The sequence below is a fragment of the Rhododendron vialii genome, chromosome 3a (assembly GCF_030253575.1).
Source record: "Rhododendron vialii isolate Sample 1 chromosome 3a, ASM3025357v1".
NCBI lineage: Eukaryota > Viridiplantae > Streptophyta > Magnoliopsida > Ericales > Ericaceae > Rhododendron > Rhododendron vialii.
In genome coordinates, this window is record NC_080559.1 from 12,555,716 (window position 1) to 12,580,289 (window position 24,574).

General features: G+C 38.0%; 1 protein-coding gene across 13 annotated transcripts; it reads right to left on the reverse strand.

The window, feature by feature from the left end:
• Positions 1–1,269: 1,269 nt before the first annotated feature.
• Positions 1,270–24,369, reverse strand: LOC131318449 (pentatricopeptide repeat-containing protein At5g04810, chloroplastic). 13 transcript variants are annotated; one of them, XM_058348238.1, is made up of 14 exons: positions 23,292–24,369; positions 22,119–22,246; positions 21,628–21,768; positions 20,673–20,759; positions 19,981–20,134; positions 15,617–15,676; positions 13,469–13,897; positions 12,310–12,605; positions 12,003–12,132; positions 10,238–11,401; positions 10,085–10,134; positions 9,794–9,893; positions 6,888–7,095; positions 1,270–1,884 (listed from the first exon to the last, which is right to left on the reverse strand). In XM_058348238.1, the coding sequence occupies exons 1-10, from the start codon at positions 24,324–24,326 to the stop codon at positions 10,886–10,888; spliced, it is 2,976 nt and encodes a 991-aa protein (XP_058204221.1). In that variant the 5' UTR covers positions 24,327–24,369; the 3' UTR covers positions 1,270–1,884; positions 6,888–7,095; positions 9,794–9,893; positions 10,085–10,134; positions 10,238–10,885. The 13 variants fall into 13 exon arrangements, with proteins under 13 accessions (XP_058204221.1, XP_058204224.1, XP_058204223.1 ...); XM_058348241.1 differs by lacking the exon at positions 10,085–10,134 and having other exon boundaries at positions 6,888–7,087; positions 10,847–11,401; XM_058348240.1 differs by lacking the exon at positions 10,085–10,134 and having other exon boundaries at positions 10,847–11,401.
• Between the last annotated feature and the right edge of the window lie 205 nt (positions 24,370–24,574).

The following is a 24,574-nucleotide window of genomic DNA, read 5'->3' on the forward strand; positions in this document are numbered from 1 at the left end:
GTATTTTGTGTCAACATTTTTTTCCTAATCAAATATATTCTGTCATTAGCTCCTTTTACCATTTTCCATAGAACGTTCTCTGGAAAAGAAAAAAAAAAGGGATTTATTTGAATAATTATTTTTTAAATTAAAAGTGATGTATTTTTTGGGGGTTAAGAAAATCTGAAATGTTTTTTTTTTTCTTTTTCTGACCAAAAATGATAACATGACCACCGGAAGAAAAAAAAAAAACGATGCAAAATCTCGGCCAAAATTTCCGGTACTCCGGTACCGGCCGGTATTTTCCGAGATGACCGGTATTGACCGGTATTTGGTCCGGAACGGTATTGAGGAGTTAGGATACCGGTTTCTCTGAAATCCGATACGTACCGGCCGGTACGGGCCGGGATTAATAACATTGGTTAGGAGGGGTTAAATTAATTCACAGAGGATTCAAAAACTGTCTATAGCCCTAAATTCCACCCGCGTCCCTCGCAGGGCCCTAAATCCCACCCGCGTCCCCCGCGGGGCTCGAACTCCCGCCTCCATGGAGGGAAGCAGGGTACACAACTGAGCCAACCAATTGTCATAACCCAATTACTTAATGCAGATATGAAATGATTCTGAAAAAAAAAAATGATTTTGTATGAAATAACATTAACTTACACTTCCTTTAACGATAAAGCACTTTTGAGGGTGGCTGGATCTTTTAGATCACTTGGATCATTTCATTGGGATTCCGACCAAATATATGTAACAACGCACAAATGTTGATGTGCCACTAAATGATTTTGTCATTTCTTGTGTCAAAATTTGGGACCCAGGACGCTGCTAAGCCGTCTCTGCCAAGCACCCTGCTGAGCAGGTGCAAGCGCATCCGGATCGTTCAAAAATATTTTTTCAACAATCTTGATAAAAAAAACGAACCCTTCCAAGGAAGAGTAGTTTGTTTTCAATCCGGATCATTGATTGCTGAGATGGACGATCCGGATGCACTCCGCAAGGTGGTTGGCAGCATCCCCTAATCCCAAAATTTGGCTTGACAATGGCAAGTCATTTTTTGACTTGAGAAATATCCTACCATAGGGCTCATTTTTTTGAGACCTCATACCAAATAATGGCTACAAAAAAATATAGCACACTCCATAAGCATTACACCAGCTAGGAAGATATTACACAAGATTCTACACAAACTCAAAAGCACAAACCATGAGCATTTTAATAGCTTGAAATTCACCCCCATAAAAGTTCATTACACAAACTTAAAAACACAACCCAGAAAACATCTAAAAAGCACAAACCATGAGCATTTTAATAGCTTGAAATTTACCCCCATAAAAGTTCATCACACAAACTTAAAAACACAACCCAGAAAACATCTAAATAGCTGGAAAGTTCATTAGACAAACCCTAAAGCCCAATAAGCAAACACTCAATAGCTAGGGAGTTGGCCAAACTCAAAAGAACAACGATAAACATAATGATAGGTAGGAGGTTTATTAGACAAACTTCATAGCACGATCCATCAACATCTGAGAAAGATAGTTAGTTCTTCCTTGCTTTCTTCTTCATCGGCTCATTGAGGCGCAAGATGTCAAGCAAGTCAATGCTCTTGCATTTTGGGCATTTTGGTGCACTCTCAGACACCAAGATGTACATATGGCAATGCACACAGCCCATGCAAACCAATGAAGGTAAATCCTCCGGGCCATCAAATCCAAAGAGACTGTTACTGGGATTCTGCTTCATGAACATGTAAGGCTGCGGAAATCCAGGTGGTGGAGAGATGGATTTACTAGAAGATTCGAGAATGAAGCCTGGATTTGGAATGTCCCCGCGGGGATTTGCTCTGAATCCCGAAATGCTTCTCTTTCTGGTATCACAGACACAACATGCTGCCTTAACCTACAAAAGATACATGATCGTAAACCAACACCTTTTGAAACTGTACAAATGATTAAAATCTAGTGACTTAGGAGATTAAAACTAAATAAATTAAGATGGCTAAACTAAGAAAATGACCAAACATAAAAACATACAAATTATGCTGTCAGCAAAGAAACATATATTCTGAAAGGGAACGAAACACGATTTGATTTCAAGTGATCAACAAAATTAAAGTACCTTATCTTGGCCTAGACAAATAAAGATGGTGCACCGCACAAGATCATTTACATGTCATCGAACTTCGTATGTTGACACTGTCACTCTCAAGTCTATTGTTTGCAAATAATATACAGAAGCAGCTCCATTGGACATCTTTAATTACATCAATGAATCTAGTTTATTCTGATTTCCTTTAAGAAATTACAGACACTAAATTATTTAGGAAAAATGAACTTATGGAGATCTTTTCTTTCAATATGTTTTCACTTAAGCTGCTTACCTACAAAAAGGAAAAATATACATTTCATAGAAAATCTCATACCCATTACCAAAATTGACTCTCTTTTCTGAAACCATTTTATCAGGTTTTAATCTCAACTAAAATGCTCTCTCCTCAAGCTTCATTCCATGCTTGCAGTTTATAATACAGAAGTCCTAAACATCAACTACGTTCGACTTGCGTGTATTTCCTATCTTAGTCAATCATTTTCCTCACATTTCAAGATCTTAGTGAACAGATTGCATAACTGAACTTGCAGTTTTGCAAAAATAAACCAACAAAGCAAGTTAGTTATAATTAATAACACCGTTGGACTTATCAACAACAACAGAACCCATGTAGCCCCCAATCATTGGGGGTATGGGCACCGTTGGACTTATCAAATTTGCCTAAATTCAAGTTCTACTCAGTGAGCTTCATTAAATAAATTTTCAACCTTGTTCCACCCAGCATTTTTGCCTTACTAGCCAAACTCTAATTTGGTTATATCACAGGTCTCATTACAACCCTTCAATTCCTCATTCAAATTTGACTAATTTACTATCTTAAGCACAGATTTGAAGGCATATCATCAAATTAAAGGAAACAACTAAAAATACAAGTCCATTCTTATGTTTCTTTTTGAGTCAAAACAAATACCCTTACAAAAGGTAAAGTATTTTCAACTCTTGCTATTATATTTGATATCCGCACACATTCAATTAATCATTATCAAAAACTGCCAAAGTAGGCACACCCTACTCTTCAAAATTTGCGCTGCAACAAAACCAATTAAAGAGTACCACAAATAGCATACAATTACTAAAATTTATACAAATCCACAATACAAATGCAAAGAACGGAGCAAAACCTTTTACGCATATAAGGAGTTGCTTCGCAAGATATAATTCTAAAAACTACACTCAGTATACACTAAAGAGAATACTGAGACAAAGTCTTCAGCTCTAGTAATAGATGCCCTAATCTTGGAAAGGAAGATGATCAATGAACAAAAGACAATATAAAAATGATATCAAACTTGTCATAAAACAAAAATATTTTTACCCCGTCCTTGAAACCAATTTTCATGTCCACTGGATGGCCCCAAAAGGAACTCAAATTAGCAGGAGGAAGATTAAGATCAGGAGTTTTGGCGAGACCTCCATTACACGAGCCACCAAGGCATTCTTCTCTTAAAGCTTTTTCAATAAGCAATTGGATTCGGCCGGGTAGGTCGGAGGCCATTTCCCCAATAGTTGAGAATTATGATAAAGTCTAGCTGCCTTCTCTTGAATTTATAAGAAAATCTAGGTTTGAAAAAGTGCAGTACAATTTTAGCATTTGCCAACACATTCTGGATTAAATTACTGGGGCAGGTAACATATTACGTAAATATCTACCCTTTTCCTGATATTTGAGAAAGATATCAGATACCGTTTTGCCATTATTGAAGAGTATAAATGACTAGGCTAAAGACAATAAATTGCGTTTTTTGAATTTTAAATTAAGTTAGTTCCCCCATCCCATAGTGTTCGACCATTTTCGGCAGTTGCCTTTTAATGGATCAACCAAACAATATTATTTCGCAAATATGTTCTCGAATTTTCGGAAGCCAAATCAAAATATCTACAAAAATTTGAAAAGCTATTCACGATTATATATTATTTCTTGATCGATCCAATTAAAAGCATGATTCTTGAAAATGGACAAATAAAATGGGCATGTTAAATTCGTTTGGGATGAGGAAATATTCAATGTAATCGACAAAAAAATCAGGCGAAGGAGATAGAATCAACAGTAATGATGCTTGATGCATGTCTATTGGATTCTATGCATTTATTGAATGCAACATCCCATCTCGTAAAATCCAAAATAGAGATTGTAGTAACCGTCATAATTCGGATAACAGACAAAAAAACTATGCCTTTATCAAAGCAAAAGCAGAGTATCATACAGTGTATCACATGTTGCACGACTAATAGACCTGTAAGTATTAAGTGTGTGTGTCACTTCACAACACGAGGCACGTGCTAATAAGCTGGAGATGATAACTATGTTTGATTATACAAGTAGTGATTTGGAGCTTGGACTTCGGTGCAAGTTGAACATCCTCTATATTGCAAGAAGGTTCAGAAAGCCTTGGCGCTGAAGAAGCCGAAACTACACCAACTTCGTGGGCGCCGACTAGAACCTTATACATTTTACTTAGGAAGTGGATCAGTTGCCATTAGTACTATTAGACATTTTGGTATGTTGTTTTAGGCTAACTTGTTAAGTATGTAGAATGTTGTCGGACACAGAATGGTTTACTGTTGGAAGGATACTTGTGATGCTAGAGGCATACTGACACCTAAAATCATTGTTCCGTTGGTACTAAAAAGGAGAACTCCTAACCAGTAACTCCAGCTTACTCATATAAACAAAATGAGCAGCAAGAAAGGGGCAGAGAGTACGAAATGAGATGCTTTAGCATAGCACTTGTTGCCCATCATTCTAACACCAATTTTTAAGGGCAGTTTTATTTGCCCTTCAGAAGTTGCATAGGAGAGTGGTATCCAAACTCATTCACGGGTGACTTTTAAGGTTGTAGTATAAAAGCTTACATAAGCTTGCATTAGTTTAAGTTGTCTACACATGGATAGGACATCGGTATATGCTGTTTTCGTTAAAGTAGAAATCTTATGGAGGTTCCGTGAGTAGCAGAGACACAAAGCTAGGATAAGGAGAGGGCCAGAGGCTAAGAGATGCCCTTTAGAGCATAAAAAACAAAAATAATAATAATAAATAGAACATTAGGTTTGGAAGGCAATCAAGCTTTAAAAATGACGTTTTTAAACTAAAGAAGCTTAGGTCCTTGAAGGGTTTCGACAATTTGCCTTGAAGGGTTTCGACAATTTGCAGCTATGTAGCACCAACACAACAATAGAAATGACACCAACGTGATTTTGACTCTATGAATTGCAAATTATCAATAATTGGAAGACATGATATGTTGGGGGAAAAAAAAGAAATCCCTAAGAGCATCCGCAATGGGAATAATCAAAATCGATAATCAAAATGTGCCACATCAACATTTGATTATCCATTTAGTTCATAATCAAATCTAACAAATTTGATCTCCACATTGGTTATCTTTGTATCCCTATAAAAAAACCCCCCTCACAATACGCAATGCATTTATGTCCAATTGCAAACGAGTTCCAATCACGCACCCGACCACACCAAATTATTCGTCTCGATGAGACGATTCTAATGTGAGGTGTTTTTTAATTTTTTAGTTTTGAATTTGGTTATTGGGTTTGGTTATTGAGTTTTGGTTATTGGTAAAAGTTGTTAAGTTTGGTTATTCAAAGGTCAAAATTTGATGAGTTGCTAAGAGGTTGCTAAGTTTGGTTATTACAATGTGAGCACTTTTTTGAGCAAACATTGCTAACTTTAGCAACCTTTTAGTTTTGATTATTACATTGTGGATGCTCTAAGCTTTAACAAGAGCATATTATTTTGTTTGACACTCATGACGTGTCCTGATAATGTCCTAGAATTTTCAAGACATGTTTTATTGTGTTCCCGGAGTGTCCAAATGAAAATGGTCGAGAAAGAGTACGAAACTTTTGATTCGAGTGCTAAACCCGTCTAAAGACGGTTAGTGATCGACAGTTGCCCCACACCAGTACGTTACTTCCAGGCTATGAAGCACCGACAACTCTAGAGGTCGAAGTATCGCAGTGTCGGACACGGGGACACCTCGGGGACACGCCACGTGGCGTGTAACCATAATTTAATATAAATTTTTTAGGGGGACACGGCAGGGGCCAAACTGTAATTTTTGAGGAGCCAAACTGTAATTTTTTAAAATTTTGGGGGTCAAACTGTAATTTTTTTTTAAAAAGTTTGGGGCCAAATTGTAATTTTTAAAAATTTCTGGGTGTCAAACTATAATTATTTATTTATTTATATAAATAAATATACAAGTGGTGTGTCCCCCGCCGTGTCCGTGTCCCCATTTTTTTAGAATTCCTGTGTCCCCGTGTCGGTAATCCATGTCCGTGTCCGTGTCGGTGCATCATAGCTTCCAGGAAAAACATTCGTACTTCATAAGTTTGCAGTGACATAAGCTAATAGAATAACGTCAGAGATGTAAAATAAGATGTTTTGGCCAAGGACTTGAGTACATTCTGAGCATTCAAAGTTGCTAGAGCATCGAACTTAAAACAATATGTTTTAGCCTAGCACTTGAATACATTCCAAATACTCTAGGCATCAAACTCAAAACCAATTGGGACAGGTGAAGAAGCTCCTCAAGCCTATACCCACTTTTTCCATAGAACACCTGTGTTTTCCACTACTTGCTAATAATATTTATCTACTAACCACACCCCCCCCCCCCCCCTTACTTGCTAATTCCCACGTGCCTAACACAACTACTAAATCAAGAAAAGTTCACTTCTCAGCCCCCCATTGTCCTTCATCCTGTGTACATCCTTAGGCAGAAATATTCATCACAGAGGAGTTCAATGAGACACTGCAGTTTTGAATCCTTTACCTTCAGTACCAAAAATCTGGATGGCTATCCCCTTCGTTGAGTAATATTGTGAGAAATCTTCATATGCTTGTACTGTACATTGTAAGCAGCCTCCAATTTTTTATCCACTTGGGAATAATTCAGTATGGAATTCTCTGTGCCTCTTGAACTTTTCCATTTGCTTGCTCTTGCAAATAAAAAACTCATCCCTCTTTTCCAGCCTGTGTCACTTTCATAGACCAAAAAAATGAGTCAAAAAAAAGTTCCTCTTTCAAAAGAAGATTCATGATATTTCGAACTCTTCATTTTTGTCATTATGACCTCTTCTTTCACAACTTTCCTTCGATTTTTTCCTTTCTCGCAATGTCTTTTCCATAACCTTCAACCTCTTCACTAACTTCATGTTCCTTTTTCACCACAATATCTCTTTTTTGTGTTTCATCGAGTTGTTCAGCTTCAATTGGACAATACTCTTCTCCACCCATCATCTGTTCATTTCTCAGACCAAACTCTTCCTTTCTAAACTCATCTGGTTCAAAGCACAGAACCCAATACTCCTGGACTACCAACTTACGTTCATGATTGGAAACCACGTTCTCAATCATTTCACAATCAATTTCCAAACATGATGTGGAGATCTCCACTAAATATCTGCAAGTATTACTTTCTTCAAAACTCCGACTGCCTTTTCCTCTTTTTCTCTGATTCTTCTAGGCAAGTGCCGCAAGCCAACAATAGGCTCCGACCACATCGGACAATCACATGCTTTGAAGTAATTGGAGAGAATAACATTCCTTACTTAGCTATGTAGAGAACAACTAACCTTCTTTTTTTATCAACGAGAAGAACTTCTGACACGCAAAGAACATATTTGGTGAATCTTCCATGATCATATACTACAATAACATAATAATGCAACAAAGATCTTAGTACCTCTAATACTACTGCTCTATTGGAGGCAAGAGCTACGTCATCAAACACTCAAACCAAATATAACATTTGAGCTTGCCCGTATCAAAATGGGTTGGACATATGGTTACTTTACAGGTTCCATTGAACTCAGCTTCTCAAGTTAATGCCCCCTTTCTCCACTAAACACTATGTTCTCCACCAATCTATCTTCATCAAAAACATCAATCTGCCCCTCTTCCCCTATTTGCCAATTAACATATCCACCAACACAACCACTAAATCCTGAAAACAAGTTTATTGCTCAATAATACATGTTTGGGTAGCAGACAAATGAGTCAAAGGTGTGTTGTTCACATGCCAGATTAAAAGAGAATTAAAATAATCCGACATATATCCAAAATTCAAGTGCGCTCATGGGTATTAGGGTCTGGGACACAGACACAGCACCCATTACACATGTTTGCATTCCATACTTTTTCAGTGTACAGTTACATTCAACATGTTCATAAAAAAAATTTTAAAAAAAAAGAAAAAAGAAGAAGCTATCTTTCAAGTTCTACCCACTAGAAGCAGTGTGAACAAAAAGGCCTTACAATCTATATGGCCAAAAGATCAATTAATAAATCAGATGCTTTGATACCTAGAACTCCCAACTTTTATTTAAGGGAGATGGATTAACAGGTGTAACCTTGGTCCTTCCACTGATCGCAACTTGTGTTCCGTTTGTGTCTAAGTGATAGACAGGGTGTACCCTCAAGTGTCCAATACGTGGTCGGTTCAAAACCGAATAGAACGCATATTTAGATAAGTTTCCAGCACTTATCAAGAATTGTTGAAGAGTTTATGATTTATGTCTCTGACATGCACACACGCACGCACCTTGGAAGAAGCTGTTCATCTTAGAATTTCTCTAGCCCAATATCTCGACCTTCCACTGATCAGTTCCTCAACGAGGGATAAAGTGCAGTCCGCCTTTAGTGAGGACACCTCCAACTCTCCAAGCCTTTGAGGCTCAGCATCTAGCTATCTCCCATGATTCTTACTTTCGAACCTTTTGCCACATTCCATTTAAGCCTTTAAGGGTGTCTCTACCTTCCAACAAAATTGACTAGAGCCCCTTTTTCAAGCGGACCTCCAAGCCTTTGAGGCTCAGCATCTAGCTATTTCCCATGATTCTTACTTTCGAACCTTTTGCCACACTCCATTTAAGGTGGTCTCTACCTTCCAACAAAATTGACCAGAGCCCCTTTTTCAAGCGGAGAGAAGAGACTCATTTGGGAAGTAAATTCTTTGGCACACCCCCAAAAGGAAATGATAATGCAACACTCTCCAGTATTGTTTTGCAAATAGAGCTTCGTTAAATAGCTAAGTGATTCTAACTCCCATGCCCTTATAGGTCTACAGGTAGATAACTTAGTCCAATTACCCTAGTGAATTTTCCCACCTTCCTATCCTTTTCACCACCACAACGTATTGATAACCAAATTAGCTGTCAACATAGAGACTCTGGTATCTAATCCCTTAAAAGCTAATTTTGACTTTCTTTTGTGGTTTTGATTTGGATATCATCTTAGTGCTGCGTACACGAATTTGTCCATTTGAATAATTTATTTTGATTATGTCTTTAGATATTCTAAACTAAAATTCCAACTAAATTCACCCCATGACAACCAAATTAGCTGTCAACATAGAGACTCTGGTATCTAATCCCTTAAAAGCTAATTTTGACTTTCTTTTGGGGTTTTGATTTTGATATCATCTTAGTGCTGCGTACATGAATATGTCCATTTGAATAATTTATTTTGATTATGTCTTTAGATATTCTAAACTAAAATTCCAACTAAATTCACCCCATGACAATCATGAACATCAGTAAGAAAAAGATATTCAGTAATATAAGATGTCATTTAATATGTATTACTATTCTGTTAATTTAGGATGGGTGAAATAAAATCTCATGCATGTATATTACAACAAACCCCATCTTGACTTTATATTAAAGACGTTAGGCTTACCCAGATTTCCCATCACCTATCTTTATTTGATGATGACAACTGACTCCCCCTTACGTTTTTCGAATTTCTTCACCACCTGTTAGGCCAGATTTGTAGTGACCTACCAAAAAGAGGAAGAAAAAAAATGTAATGGGAAACATGATGCTCATCCAAAAATGACGTTTCCCAATATTCTACAGGTTATGCATAGAAATAATTTAGGCATATTATGTAGCACGAGAACTATTGTTCAGTCATCCTGACCCCAATAAATGGAGAAGGCCTAAGTACTACTTAGAACTGACATGTTACATAAAAACTTTCCATGCGCGTGTTGAAGTCTGTAATGGGTATGTATATTTCTGCACACAAGAAAAGAAGGTGCATTGGACAAGTCAAAACAAAATCACTCTCCGTTTATTGCAGAATTGATAAATATGTCATTTGAGCTTAACAGAAGCTCACCAGATTAAATAAAGCTAAACTGGAAAATTGCAGCCCATGCAGCACGAACACTTCATCAGAGGTCAGGTACCCGTGTCGGAAACCGACACTCTCTGAACACGTGTCCGATTCTCAAATCCAAAGTGTATTTTTTTCTTAATGTTTTTTGTTTGGACACTTTGGGGACACTCTAAAAAATGCTTCGGACACTCTCGGGACACTAGCAATACAAGCCGGGGTTGTTAAACAAAATAGTAGACTCATTAAGAGTTAGGGTACTAGGGAAGTCTTATTTTTTGTGCGAAGAATACTGGTTTATTGATTATAAAGATACACATAGGATCAAATGCTTTTTGTTGATATATTTTTGTGAATGATGTAATGATAAATATGATTTAAGGTACATACGGTGTTACATATTTTATATTTACAAATAGAGCCTTATTTGTTTATGCATTATTCGTACTCCAGTATACATGCATATTTTTAAAACATGTCCCCTAACGTGTTGTGTCCTCCAATTTTTGCAATTTACGTGTCGGAGTCTCGGTGTTGTGTTTGTTTCTTGAAGCATGTCTGTGTCAGTGCTACATAGGTTGCAGATGAACTAGTTACAGACCTGGGACCCACCGCAAAAGCACCCTTCTATGGTCAATATAAGCTTTCCCATCATTCATCATCTTCACTATCACTGTCAGTATAATATATCGTATTATTATCATCTTCAACACCATCATAGCCATGAATGTCTGAGCCATCTTCATTAGTTTCTAAATTTAAAATTGCATTGTTGGTTTCGTAGGAGTTCCAATCAGGAGGGAAGGTCTTCTGCAGCGCTTCTGTGATCTCTCCTCCGGTCCTCTCAATCTTGCGTAAGCACTTGGACCAGTGAACTGCAGTCCCCATATCGACTGTCAATCCAGATTGCACCATCTCCCCACAAAGAGAAAGAATTCCTGAGTAAATATAATCTTCAGCCACAGTAGCCCTTGATAATAATGATGTCATCACACAATGATATACGGCTTTGTCTGGCTTCAACCCAGCCATCTTCATCTCTTCGAAGCATCTCAAAGCCTTCTCTGGAAGACATGAACGGGCCCATCCATGTATAAGTGTGGTGTAGGTTTTGACATTTGGCTTCACTCCAACAGCTTGCATTTCTTTCATCGTTTTTGTTGCTCTCTGTGAACAAAACAGAGTATTAGCCAACTGAATTAGAATGCATTGATTTCATTCCTCGAATTCTAGACAACATGGAGGACGACATGTCAGGTTAAAGTGGATCCGACAACAAAAATCCAAGATAATAATTGAAACAAGACAGAATGAAAAATATATTTATGAGCTTCTGTTGCAGGTCCAAAATGAAGTTATGTTAGTCAATAAAATAAAATATTGTTCCCCCCTAATTAGTTCTTTGTCCTATAGCATTTTAAGGCTCATCCATCTTTAATGGCATGATTATAAAATTGCAGTCTAAGAACGGGAGCCATCAAATCATCATAAAGGAACATTTATTTGAAAAAAGAAACGAAATAAGAAATAAGTACATGCGCAGAATGTATTCAACATACATCTCAGGAGAATAATATAATTCCAAATTCCAATATAGCATAAAGATGTACTCTCAGAAATCTGTGGAAAATTTTTATACATGTTGAAAGAAAAAACTCCAGGGGATTTCACATCCTAAATGCGTGCAAACCACAGAACCATAATTCCAACTTGGTAATAGCCAATCAATAAGTTGAAGGAAAAACTAGGCTAATAGCTGAAGGCATACTGGCATATCTCCAGCTTTTCCACAAGCACTTATGAAAGATGTGTAAGTATGGATGTCTGGAGGAACCCCTTCTTGTTTCATTTGTTGCATCAAGTCAGCAGCTTCCCAAACATCACCTCTTCGAGCCCATCTACATGAAGGGAACAAAGAACAGTGAAATTAAGTGGTGAAAAGTACAATGTTATACACCAGAAACAGCAAAAATACAGCTACTAAAAGAGAATGGGAGGAATTAAGATCTACAGAATTAATGAAACAAAAAAGTCCAGTAAAACAATCAAAGCCATGGTTATGTAATAATCCATACCCATCAATTAATATGTTGTAGACAAACGTGTTTCTTGGAATATTTTGAGCACTCATTTCTTTTGTTACTGCTAAAGCACTTTGCATCCTGCCAGACTTACAACATGCCTTAAGCAATGCCTGGTATGCATACACATCAATCTCCAGCCCCTCATTCTTCACTCTAGTAAAATACTCAAAAGCTTTTCCAGTATCACCAATTGATGCATAACCATGCATGATGGTAGTATAAGTATGCTCATCTGGAGAAATGCCTGCCAGCAACATCTCGTCTAATACTTCAACAGCCTTTCCCATCTGCAGTATCAGAGAAAGAAATTGCCTCTCTATGAAATGGAAAAATAAAATTAGCCATGCATAAATTTATGTCGCCAATATTATCCAGTAATTGTGTTGCCTCCAAAGCCAACCATGCATGTGAATACATATGGTACACACAACCTAAAGAGCTCAAAAAGCTGAAGCAAAAACAGTTAAAAATAATTGGATGGCCACAGGACTTTTTACAATGCACAAGCAGAGGATGGTGATTATTCAGTTGAAATAACACTTTTCCATTGCAAATCTATGATAAAACAAGCTGGACAATTGAATAATATCACCACAGGCTGAACACCTGACACGTTGCTTTCTATTCTTCTGTTTTGTTCATTTTTCCCTTGGCCAAGCAACTATTATCCCAAACCCAAGCAACCAAATTTGGCCTACCAGGTTGTTCTAATGTAATACACTAACCATATTAACACAGGATTTCTTTAAATATTCTATTACTCTAACATATACACGAGACAAACTATCACACTGCACCTGAAAATATTAACAATAAAGTTTCATCATATGTCCAACATGCTTCGTAAGAAAGCACATAGCACCATCAGAAACCAGCATCTAGACCAAAAGTCACACAGCATTGAATGAGTGAGGCGCCGACAAACACTCAAGTTACAAAATGTGGTCGTTAACTCTCAATTTTTACAGAAAAGGTTTCAAAATGACTTCAACATAATTTCTGTAAATTTGGAAAATGTGCAGACATCGTAGTGAAAAGCACAAATGACATCCCAGGCAGGAAGCAAACACCTATAGCTCCTTATTAGAAAGAACTAGTCCTGATAGTTCTTAACAAACTGAGGTATCCATTATCTATTAACATAAATTACCTGGCGCTTTTCAACAAGGCCTAGGACCAGAGAGTTGAAAGTGTGCACAGTCGGAAAACATCCACTCCTCCTCATCATATCAAAAACCTCACGGGCTCTTCTAATGTCTCCAGCTCTTGCAAAACCATGTATAATGGGCGTAAATGTTCGTGAGGTAGGTTTGTGCCTCTCTTTTTGCATCTGGCCAACAGTTTGAATTGCACGATCCATGTTACCCATGCCGCAAAATGCTCCAATGATGTTATTGTAAAGCATAACATCTGGCTTTAAGCCATCTCTCACAACATCTTCAAAAATCGCAAACGCATTTGCCCAATCTTTCAACTTTACAAATCCGTTGATCAACATGGAGTAGGTCTTCATGTTATGTTTTATGCCTGCCAACTTCATCATGTTGCTGACCTCCAGGGCCTTGGAAACTTTTCCCATCTGAAAGAATGAAGCATACATTTTAAACAAATCATTATTACACCATCAATCAAGCACAGATTGAATACGTCGAGTTGATAGGCTAAAGCACAGACATTTAGTAAGTACACAGCTTCTACATAGTTACTACTTTTACTAAGTATAAGATTAAACACTGTCAAACACAGCAAGGTGAAATTTATTCTGATTACTTTTCGAGAGTAACAATCCAAAAAACATGTAAATGGCATCACCGCATCAGAGTAACAATGTTCGGTTAACAGCGTTGGTCTCTTTCCCCGCGAAACAATTTTAAGAATGCAGAGTCATAACTCGAGGTATATTTAAAGGTTTAGGAAGCTTGGCCATGATATATACAGACAACTCACAGCAGCAGTACAACAAACAGAGGGCTTGTTTGATACAACAACGACAATATATGGCAATGTGTAAGTATTTTCATATCAAAAGAGAATTCAGGAATGTAATGGACTGAAAGGACATAATTCAGAAGCCTAAAGACATGGAAACATGCACAAACTGACAATGTTAGTCCTAAAATTGCTTTCAATGCAGCTTAGATGATGTAGGAGCAGCAGAAGATGGTCAATTGATTATGTTAGATAGCTTAACATACGTTGTAGTAGCCTAAGAAAATTAACAAAAGATTCATATATTTTTACTATATTAGGCTATTTCAATGTACAAATGTAATGTATTGGAAAGCAAAAGGTCTACGCTATAATAAGTATACGTTACGATACAACTATGTCTATCAAACCGGCCCGCCCTTGCTAAAATCCTGGTGCCGCTACTGGGTTGATATACATTCTTGGGCCCATTCTAACAGCTTAAGCTTTTGGAACAATGGTAACTTAACAGATTTTTCATACTAAGTGATAAGATGCTTAGGTGATACCATTTTAGGAGTTTTTAGATGCTTAGATGATACCATATTAGTTGTATTCCGTTAGTGCTTCAGGTACGATAAGATTCACAAGATATTTCTAAGTTTGAAAGTTGCCTTAAGGCCATCAATATGCTACTTTGCTGCAAAAGAACTAACTTTCCAGATTATAATAAGCTATATCTATCGTAAATAAAACTAGCGGCTTCTCCACTCCTCGTCCCATACTCTTCAGTCTTCACTCATCTCGTGTCTTCCCCATATCCCCCATATCTTCTCTCGTTTAAGGTTCTTCTATCTTTTCTACCGTCATATCCCTCTAATGTCTTCTTCTCTTCTCTCTCGCCTGTATTGGCCTGGTATCTCTCACACTAAAGCAAAAAGTGGAATGTCACCATATATAGGAAAGGAAAAGTCAGCTCAGAATTTTGGCCTGCGATCAATGGTAAAAATCGATTCATGTACCTTACCTGACCCAATCCCTTAGGACTTAAGGCTCGGTTTGGTTTGGCTTGATAGCTATCAAATTGACATGGCTCAACGGTATACAAAAGCCAAAACCAAGCCTTGAGCCCGATTGAAAAACCTTTAGTACCAGTACAAATGCACAACCACCAAAAAGCCTAACAAAACTCAGGTAGGAACACAAGAAAGGACACCACCATGGAAGTTTTACTGGATAATCAAAGACTTATGATGATAGTTTGGGATCATAAACTTCCAGGAATGCAGTTAGGAAACCAAACTCTGGTAAGGTTAAGCAAAATAAATATCAGCTCAAGAGGGTAAAAACAAAAACAGAAAGAAATGAAGTCAAAGAAACTCTTATGTACCTTTGTGTAAAGATTAAGAAGGCACCCATAACTGATTACTGAAGGTGAAAACCCACATTCCTACACCAAGAAATAATGTCAGTACTCCGAAAAATGAATCGAGTAACTAATGATCAATTCATTCTTCAAAGCAAACCTCTTTATGTTAAGTAAATGAGTGACACTGCTCAGAAAAAAGCAAACACGAGAGAAAGAAACAAAGTTACAGAGAAAATAAAAGAGGTGGATTTATCTACTCGATCAGGTCAACCGTCCTCAATTTCCAGCCACCGATGGCAGCATATCCATCCGATGCAAAAGGCAGTTATTGCATGTGTCCATGGGTACGTCAATTAGATTGTTAACCACCAACTCATCTAAAAGCTTAAGCTGTTAGAGAGAGGGATAACTTTATTATTTATATGTTCAACACACCCCCCATGTGTATCTAGGCTCTCCCCCATAAGCGGGCTAGACACGCGCATATATTTCAATATTAGGTAGGACTTAGGATTGAAGTTCGAACACATGATCTATTGCCAGCTCTAGTACCGTATTAGATTGTTAACCACCAACTCATCTAAAAGCTTGAGCTATTACAGAGAGAGAACTTTCTTATTTATATGTTCAAAACAATGTCCACATGGACAATCCCGGTGAGTATTTATATGTGCATCAACTAGGCCTACCTAATGATTAGAAAAGTAGGTCTTATCGCCTTATTGCTATTTTGCGTGTATAAGTATTGCTATTTTGCGTGTATAAGTACATATAAATTATTTGCATGCACGAAAGTATTATTATTCCCATTCATAGCACATTCTCCTTTTGCTCTCATCTCTGTCCTAGTTCTAGATAGCACACCATCAGAGACCTAACGTTTAAGGGTTTAAATCCTGGAATCTTGTCTGGAGGACTCCAGTAGCAACTCTATCACGTGAGAAAGGTTGCTATTATGGTATGCTAGTTGTGATTGGGTGCCAGTGCTTTTTCACATATGAAGCACAAGGAACTCGTAAAGCAAGCTTATTGATAACCGTTGTGTATGAGCTGCATCAACTAGTCCAATATACCTTCCCAGACTTCCTATATCATCAAAAGAAGATGAAAACCCCATGAGTGAGGTGATAATGAACCAATTGATGACCAAATGTTCCAATAGTCCTAATTGCCCACCAGTTCAAATTTTATGCGCTCATCACAAATCTTTGAAAACCCTCCTAACCAGAATGTTCATGTTCAAAACCTCTACCAATATTTTCCATGTAACTGGAAGACCAGCTTAGTGGGGTTTATTGTGCATCAAATACTCCTCCACAGACCAGATTCATTGACGCTCTTCTAGTTGAATATACTCCGTCCCAAAAAGGATGACAATTTTTGAAACTCGTGTCATTTTTCATCACTTATATCTTTCAATCTATAATATTTTTCATGAGTTTGAAAACTTTGTATTATAGAACTAATCAAGAACTATCAAACAAGATCCATATTGCATATTTTTTGAGATCCATATTTAAAGACATAAGGAATTGAAATTGGCACAAATATCAAAAATTGACATCCAATTTGGGACGGAGGGAGTAATATTAAAGCTCCCAATCTGGACCTTCACCATAAGGTCTCCAATCTGGTCCTCTCCAATTGCATGCCGTCTCAAATAGAGTCTCCACCAAACAAATAATGCTGAATCCCATGCCAATCCACAGATATTGTCTCAGGAAGTTTGGTACAATAGCAATGGTACCCTCCTTGTTAACGACACTATCAGTTGAGATCTGGGATCTCCACTTATGACGAACCAGTCTCCAACCTAGGCTAGGTGGCACACAAAAGTGCACCCTCCACTCACATCCCTAACTATCATGCTAAACAAATCTTCCTAGTATTTTTATTTGGCAATCATCCGGCCTTTATATGGTTTTTGAAACTGACAGGGACAACCTTGTGGTTGCTGAATTTACACTGCCCTTATAAATTCTGCCCTTGACTATGAAGAAACTTCCCATCCATTGAATTGCCATTACCAAAGATAGCATGAATCTTCTACTGCCAACATTTCTCCGTGTCTAAATGCCAAACTAAAAAAATAAAAAATACCTTCTCAAAGCAACATAACACAAGCAGAAATAGAGATAGTAGAAGGGAACAACCCATCTCCAAACCTATTTCACATGCAAACAACCCAAAAATACTATCTCTCTGCATCTCCTTCCAATCCGGCCTCCACCATTGCAATCCCTCCTGACCGGAGCAGCCCACTCCCATCCTCTCTCCTCTCCTCTCCTCTTCTCTCCTCTCCAGTGTCCACCATTTCCACCGATACCACTAATGATTGACATGTACACAAGTTCACCCTATAATTATCCATTAACTAACATCCACATAGAAACATAGGTTATTCATTGCGTCTATGTCATTCGACAAAAGAATCACATGAATCCGATGCTAAGAAATGCAGCCCCCCTCCACGCCTGTACACAAGTATTAAGTAATACACAAGGTTTACAAACATGCTTACGTGTGATTTGTTACTCACCAAATCAAGCGTATACGTACACATATACATTATAAATGGTTATGGTTGATTCATTACTCGACAATTATAGATATGACCTAATATCTATCTCCACCTTCTGGTTCCTCCACTAAACAGATTTTATTTTCTTTATGAACCAAGATATTGTTGTCAAACCTTATAGCAATGATGGATTGTTATTTGCGAGGATTTGTCTGTATTCTGAATATCAAAAGAAGAGTCTGATTCGAAATCACAACAGTGGTGTACAATCAAGATAAAGGGGGTGGTGGAGATGGCAGTGGCAGTCACTGGTGTTGGCAACTGGAAAGAGAGAAGAGAAGTAGGGTGTCGTGGCAGAGAGAAGGGGATGGAAAAGGATATTTGGCTGCAAGATAGCTACTAGGGAGGATGATAAGGCAAGGGTTGTTTCCATATTTTACAAAAAATGAAAAGTAGAAGCATCAAAGCTTAAAATCACAGCAATTTTAAATGGCTGTTACCCAAGAACACTGACACAGGAGGACAGCAAAAAATCAGAGTGTAATTGTCAGAAGTCTCACTGGATGTCTGTTGTAAGTATCCCATTTTTAACAGGTATACAAATCCATTCAAGGAGTGAAACAAGGGGCACCACTATACACTGGGAGTTTAGGAAAAACAAATCTCCCATGTGAAATCAATATAAGCTAAAGAAGATGCAAAACATTTCCGATATTCCTCGCAAGGACCTATTTCATAAGTTAATATCTTCGGTGTTGTGTATAACATACTCAGCCCCATTCTGCATCACTAGCTACTCCACTACTCAAGTTAACCCTGTCTCCACCAATCTTCCTAGCACAAGCCTTGAAGGAGTCAAAGCAGATCTTTTAAAATCCTGCACAACTTTTCTTTTTCTGTTTTTTTTTTTTTAAATGGAAATCCTACACAACCTAAGATATTAAAATCCATATGCACAAACATGAAATTCAAATGAAAAACCTGCAGGATGACTATGGGCTTTGAGCATGTAAATGTGCAATTTCATAGATCATTCACAATAAAAATCAATTACTACCTTAAAATTGTTCGAATCACTTCAAATTAATACCTAATGATTTTCTTTAATAGTCATGCAATCTCCCACTCAGGTATATAGTTTCATTTCCAAATGAAGTGCTGATATTGTATCTTCGACCATATTACATAAACATTAAACATCATCTGTTTCATTGGCATGTGAAAAGAAAATAAAGAAACTGTCCCAGTCACAATCTTGAATTACCAATGCCACTCTTATTTCTTCCAACCCAACATAAGGGTGTGTTTGGAACCAACGGACAGAAAGTGCAACACATTTTCCTTCCTATGTTTTGTTTTCTTTCCAGATGGAACAAGAAAAAAACCACTGCTCGATGCTCATTTATTTTCTTTTTCCTTCACTTATTCCTTTCCTAGATTCCTTGTTTTCCTTTGTTCGTTAATGTTACTTATTCTTCTTTCCTCTTTTCTTCAAAATCAAACCAGGACAAGTCATATTCTGTATCACTTTCCTTTCTTTTTCTTTGCAGCAAGGGACTGGTCTGGTATAAAAAAGTAGAGAGAAGTAATTACTTTGTCCCTAAAATTTCTTTTAACACTTACTTTCCTTTCTCATCTCTCCATAAGTTCCAGCATAGCATAAATTTTGGATTTTGAAAATTAAAATAACAAAACTGAACTTAAAGAAAGCAAAAATATACCTGACAGCGAAAAACCTTTAAAAGCCGATAAAGCAAGCAAATATGCAATTAAAAGCCGATAAAGGCATCCACGCAACTCACAGCTACAGAACTTCAGAAATGTCAGATTCATAAACACCTCAATCAGCAAAATTTAGTATTACCTTAAGCCTTCTAAACACAAGTAGACATTTGTCTTCATCTCCAATCATTGTGTAACCATCCATCATAGTGTGATAGATTTTGATAGGAGCATCAATACCTTCTTCTTCCATCTCCCGCACCAAAGCTTCAGCTTGATCCATGTTACGTGCTTGGCTGTTGTAGTAGTAGAAGAACAGAAGACAACATAAGCAAGGAAACCTCTTCCAAGCATTGATATTATTATTTACGGAATCGAACACATGAATGCTCCATAAAAGTAGTGCCAACAAACAAGAATGTAAGAACTAAGTAACTAAGTATACAAATTTAGATCATTTAGCATGATAGTTAATTAGTTAACCATTTACTATATACCAAACTTACACAAATATCGTAAGTTACGTGGAGACCTGCAGGAATCACCTGATATTTATAAGAATGTAAGATAGGATCACTTCTTCCGGATTATAACCTCACACCTGATTCAACCATGCTTCACCTAAGTAAAGGATACATCTATAGAGCACTACAGATTCTTGGAGATGCGTTTCACTTTGGTGATGGTAACTAACCCACCATTGATGCTACTAGCTACGGCACTTACAAAAATGTTCTACAACTCCATAATCCATGGATTCCATTCACAAAAGGGAAAAGTCATTAACTCGAATCTGCCAGATGAAAAACTCAAATCCGTAAAAGGAAACCATACCAATGGCCATATATTATACTTCCGTATATGACCGCATCCAAAGTTGCATGTCTCTCTTTCGCCTCCTTAAACCACTGATCAGCAGCTCTGCCAAAACAAAAACATAATTTTTAGACTTAGAGAGACGTAATTGTCCATACAGCTATTTGTACAATAAGACGAATATCCTCAAATAATAAAATGGAAAAAATACTCATTATTGGTAGCATATTATTCAGGCCACAAACGAATACTCCAAATGAAGATTTTGAGAACTATTCCAATAATAAGGGCCTAAGGCTTTTCTCATCAAGTAGGAAGTGCCTGCGAAACTATAAATCATCAAATTGATTTAAATTCTAGCCAAAATTGTTATTTTTCAATTTGCAGTGTTTGGGTTTTAAGCAGAAAACAATCAACCAAATGCCACATTGCTAAGCAACTCCACCAAAAACAAGTTACAAAAAACCGCAATGAAGAATTATTCATGCAAAGCCAGCAAAGTCTTTGCCAGACGGTACAGTGTAAGAACAAAACTTTTACAAACTACAGTGAACTGCTATCCACAAAAGTCAATAACAGATATAATTAGGAAACACAGACAGCACAGTAAAATGAGTTAAACCCTCTGAAGCAATTAGTTTTCTCAAACATATAGAAGCCCCATTCCATAATAAGAAAAAAAGATTAACTCAAATGAACAATAGCAAAGTGCATTCCGGAATTCCAAAAGCAGACATTCACGTAACAACAGTAAAAGGCTGATACCTATCAAACTAGGAGCTTACAAAATTTATTAGAAAAACAAGAAGGAAGGGAAAATTCCCTATAAGAAAGTAGAAGGTCATCAAAATGCTAACCATGGACAATATTCTCTGAAAGAATATTATAAAATGACATAAACATGCCTTCCGTGTCTACTAAGTTGAGTGTGTGTATACTGTATATAGAAATATGAACTCACACCGCTACTTACTCAATGTTGCTGACTTTAGAAAATCCCGTAACAATAATGCTGTAAGTGACCAAAGTCAATTCAATGCACTCATTTTTCATTTTCCTCACACAAGCTAATGCTTCATCCATGTCTCTGCCTACTGCATAGGCATGAATCAGACTGCAAAAAAATAAACCACAGTTAATGCTGGAAAGTGTGCGATTCCAGTTAATTAAAGAAATTATCAAAATGCTGCAAAGCAAATGGTAAGTACAGTAAAGAATATTCACATTGAAGCATCAAGATCAAGAAACTGTGCTGTATTCTTTAATCAAGGACTTCCGTTATCAATTAAAGTAGACAGGACGAGCAACTTAAGCACAATTTGCAGTGAGAGTAATGACCGAAATAATGTCTCATAAACAACTAAGACAATCAATTGATAACAAAGTTCAATGTTGGCTGTAAGACTGCAACAAAAAATAAAGAGAATTAAAGTCCAACATGAACAATGTTGCAGAGCATTTTACTTTGTATAGATATGTGAGTTTGGCTCTATTCCCCTCGCCCTCATGCTCTCAAAGGTACCACGTGCATGATGAATGTCTCCCCTCCTTCCATAGTAGTTCACCATCAAACTGAACTCTTTTCTGGAAGGCTAAAAGAGTAAAGATTAAAACAGAAATTAGAAGTAAATGTATTATATTATGGTAAGTCTAGAAGATAACCAGAAGGAATTCTAGAAGCATAATCCACATTACCTAATATTCAAACACGATAAAAGTTATATGCACCCATGTGCACGTAATCAACACTACTTTCAAACCAAACTCTTATCTGGAAGGCTAAAAGAATAACGGTTAAAAGAGAGAATACAAAAAAATTGTTTTACACTATGTTAAGTCTAGAAGATATTCAGAAGGAATTCTAAAAACATAATCCACATTACTGAGTATTCAAACAAGAAAAAAGTCGATAGGTTACCTATGTGTACGTAAACAACACTAGTCTCAAAAGCAAGGAATTCAAAGAAATACCTGAGATTGTGCTTAATTTTTAATTCAAATGCGGCCAGAAGGTCTCTCAGCTCATCAAAGCCGGCAACAGGGTATAGCGGTGGTAAAGTAATTATAGTGGGAGCCAGTACATAAGTGAAAGGTATACCACCAAAGCTCATTAATGGAATGGGAAAACCTTGGAAACGGCCACTTGATCGCATTCCTTGAAAAGGTAATGTGACTTCCATGATTAAGTGTTGACAACTTCCGAAGAAACGTACCACATGTCACATTAAATTCAAGCTTCCCTGTCGGTTATGTGACTAAATTCTCCGGGAAAAAAAGTAGCATTTAACATGCTTCGAAGAAGCAAAGATACTTTCAGGTCACATTTAGAAGTGCTTAATTCTTTTATTGTTTGCCACTTTCTATGTGGTCAAAGACTTGGACTTTTGTATCCTCAGAGCTCGTACACCTATTTTTTCCACTTACATTCATAAAGTTCAATCCACAGAGCCAGTAAAGTGATGCGATACTATCCCGATTTGACAAACATTGGGTATGAACTAATTCATAACATCTATTTTGCACTGTTGTGGATCTAAAACACTTCTGCATGCCATCACAAGATACAGCAATCAAAATTGAAGATAATGCAACTGACTCACGACGAGATTTTTCACAAACAAAATCAAGAACCAGTACCTTTTCAATCCTCTCAAAAGCTCGCACAACCGCCTGCCAATTCTCCGGCTGAGTCTCCAGCACCCTCCGGAATTCCCTCCGCGAGCCTTCCCTCTCTTCGTGCCACTCAGACCTGTACTCCACCCCATCCTCCCCATCCTCCACCCACCTCTCCCTCGCGGCCTCCCTCTCCTTCAACCTCACCCCATCATCCAACTTCACAGTCAATACCCTCCCGTGAAACTCCACCCCGTCAAACTCCACTGCCTTCATCGCCGACCTATCTGCCATCTCCCCACCGTATATCACAAACCCAAACCCCTTATTCCTACCAGTCTCATTGTGGCCCTTTATCAGTATCACACTCTCTATCGGCCCAAACTGCCGAAAGAACTCAGCCAGTTCGCTTTTCTTGATCCACAGTGGAAGGTTTCCCACAAAGATTTTCCCTTCCTGGCGGGTTTCAATTCTCGGGGGGGTTTCAGAGAATTCCTTTTCTTCAACAAGGTTTTCTCCGGGAGGAAGAAGTGGCGGCGGGGGCGGGGGCGGGGGCGGTGGAGGGGGAGGGGGAGGGGGAGGTGGGGAGAGTTTGCTGGTTAACCGGAGCTTGTTCGTGAGAGTGTGGGGCTTGGTGTTGGTGGTGTGATTGGTGTTGGGTGTAGTGTTGGTGGGTTTGAAGAGGTTTTTGAGGGGGTTCAAGGGTTTTAAGGGTTTGGAGGGTTTGTGGGGTTTGTGGGTGTTTTGGGGTCGACGGAGATTGCTAGAGGAAGAAGGAGAAGAAGTGGGGTTGTTGGAATTGGGGGTGGGTGGTTTTAGAGAGGCAGAGACGGTGGTGGTGGTGGTGGTGGTGGTGGTGGGGTGGGGTTTGACGGCGAAGATGGAGGGGAAGAAGGGGGAGGAGTGAGAATGGTGTGTGGAGGAGAGAGAGAACACATCCATTATCCGGTCGGACTGGAGAATGAAATTCTTGGTTACGTGTAGATAGGCAGGCCCTTTAGTCACATGACGCGGGCAGGTACGGATGCGCAGCAGATCGTAAAAACGTCTTTCAAACATTTGAAATTATGAGTGCGGGCAATTGAAAACGCGAGCACAGAATAAGGATTGAATACGGGCATGCTAACATTTGGGTCAAAGTGAAACCAAGTTCCGTGAAGATCCCAATCTGGATTGGACTGAGGATCCAGGAATTTTTTACAAATCCGGGCATCGGCATCTCTCCATTCTTGGCTTCATGGGTTGCAAATAGGGTTGCAAACGACTCAACTGATACTCGCCGAGCTGTTTGCTGACAGCTCAAGGCT

What these genes read in the sequence shown, in the direction of transcription:
- LOC131318449 (XM_058348239.1), bottom strand. Translation starts at nt 24,326, where the DNA reads ATGTTTGAAAGACGTTTTTACGATCTGCTGCGCATCCGTACCTGCCCG. An exon ending in TCTAAAGTCAGCAACATTGA is followed by an intron (nt 20,760 to 21,627) that starts GTAAGTAGCGGT and finishes TTGTTTTGGCAG; the next exon opens with AGCTGCTGATCAGTGGTTTA. An exon ending in GAAAAGCTGGAGATATGCCA is followed by an intron (nt 11,402 to 12,002) that starts GTATGCCTTCAG and finishes TTTTGTTCACAG; the next exon opens with AGAGCAACAAAAACGATGAA.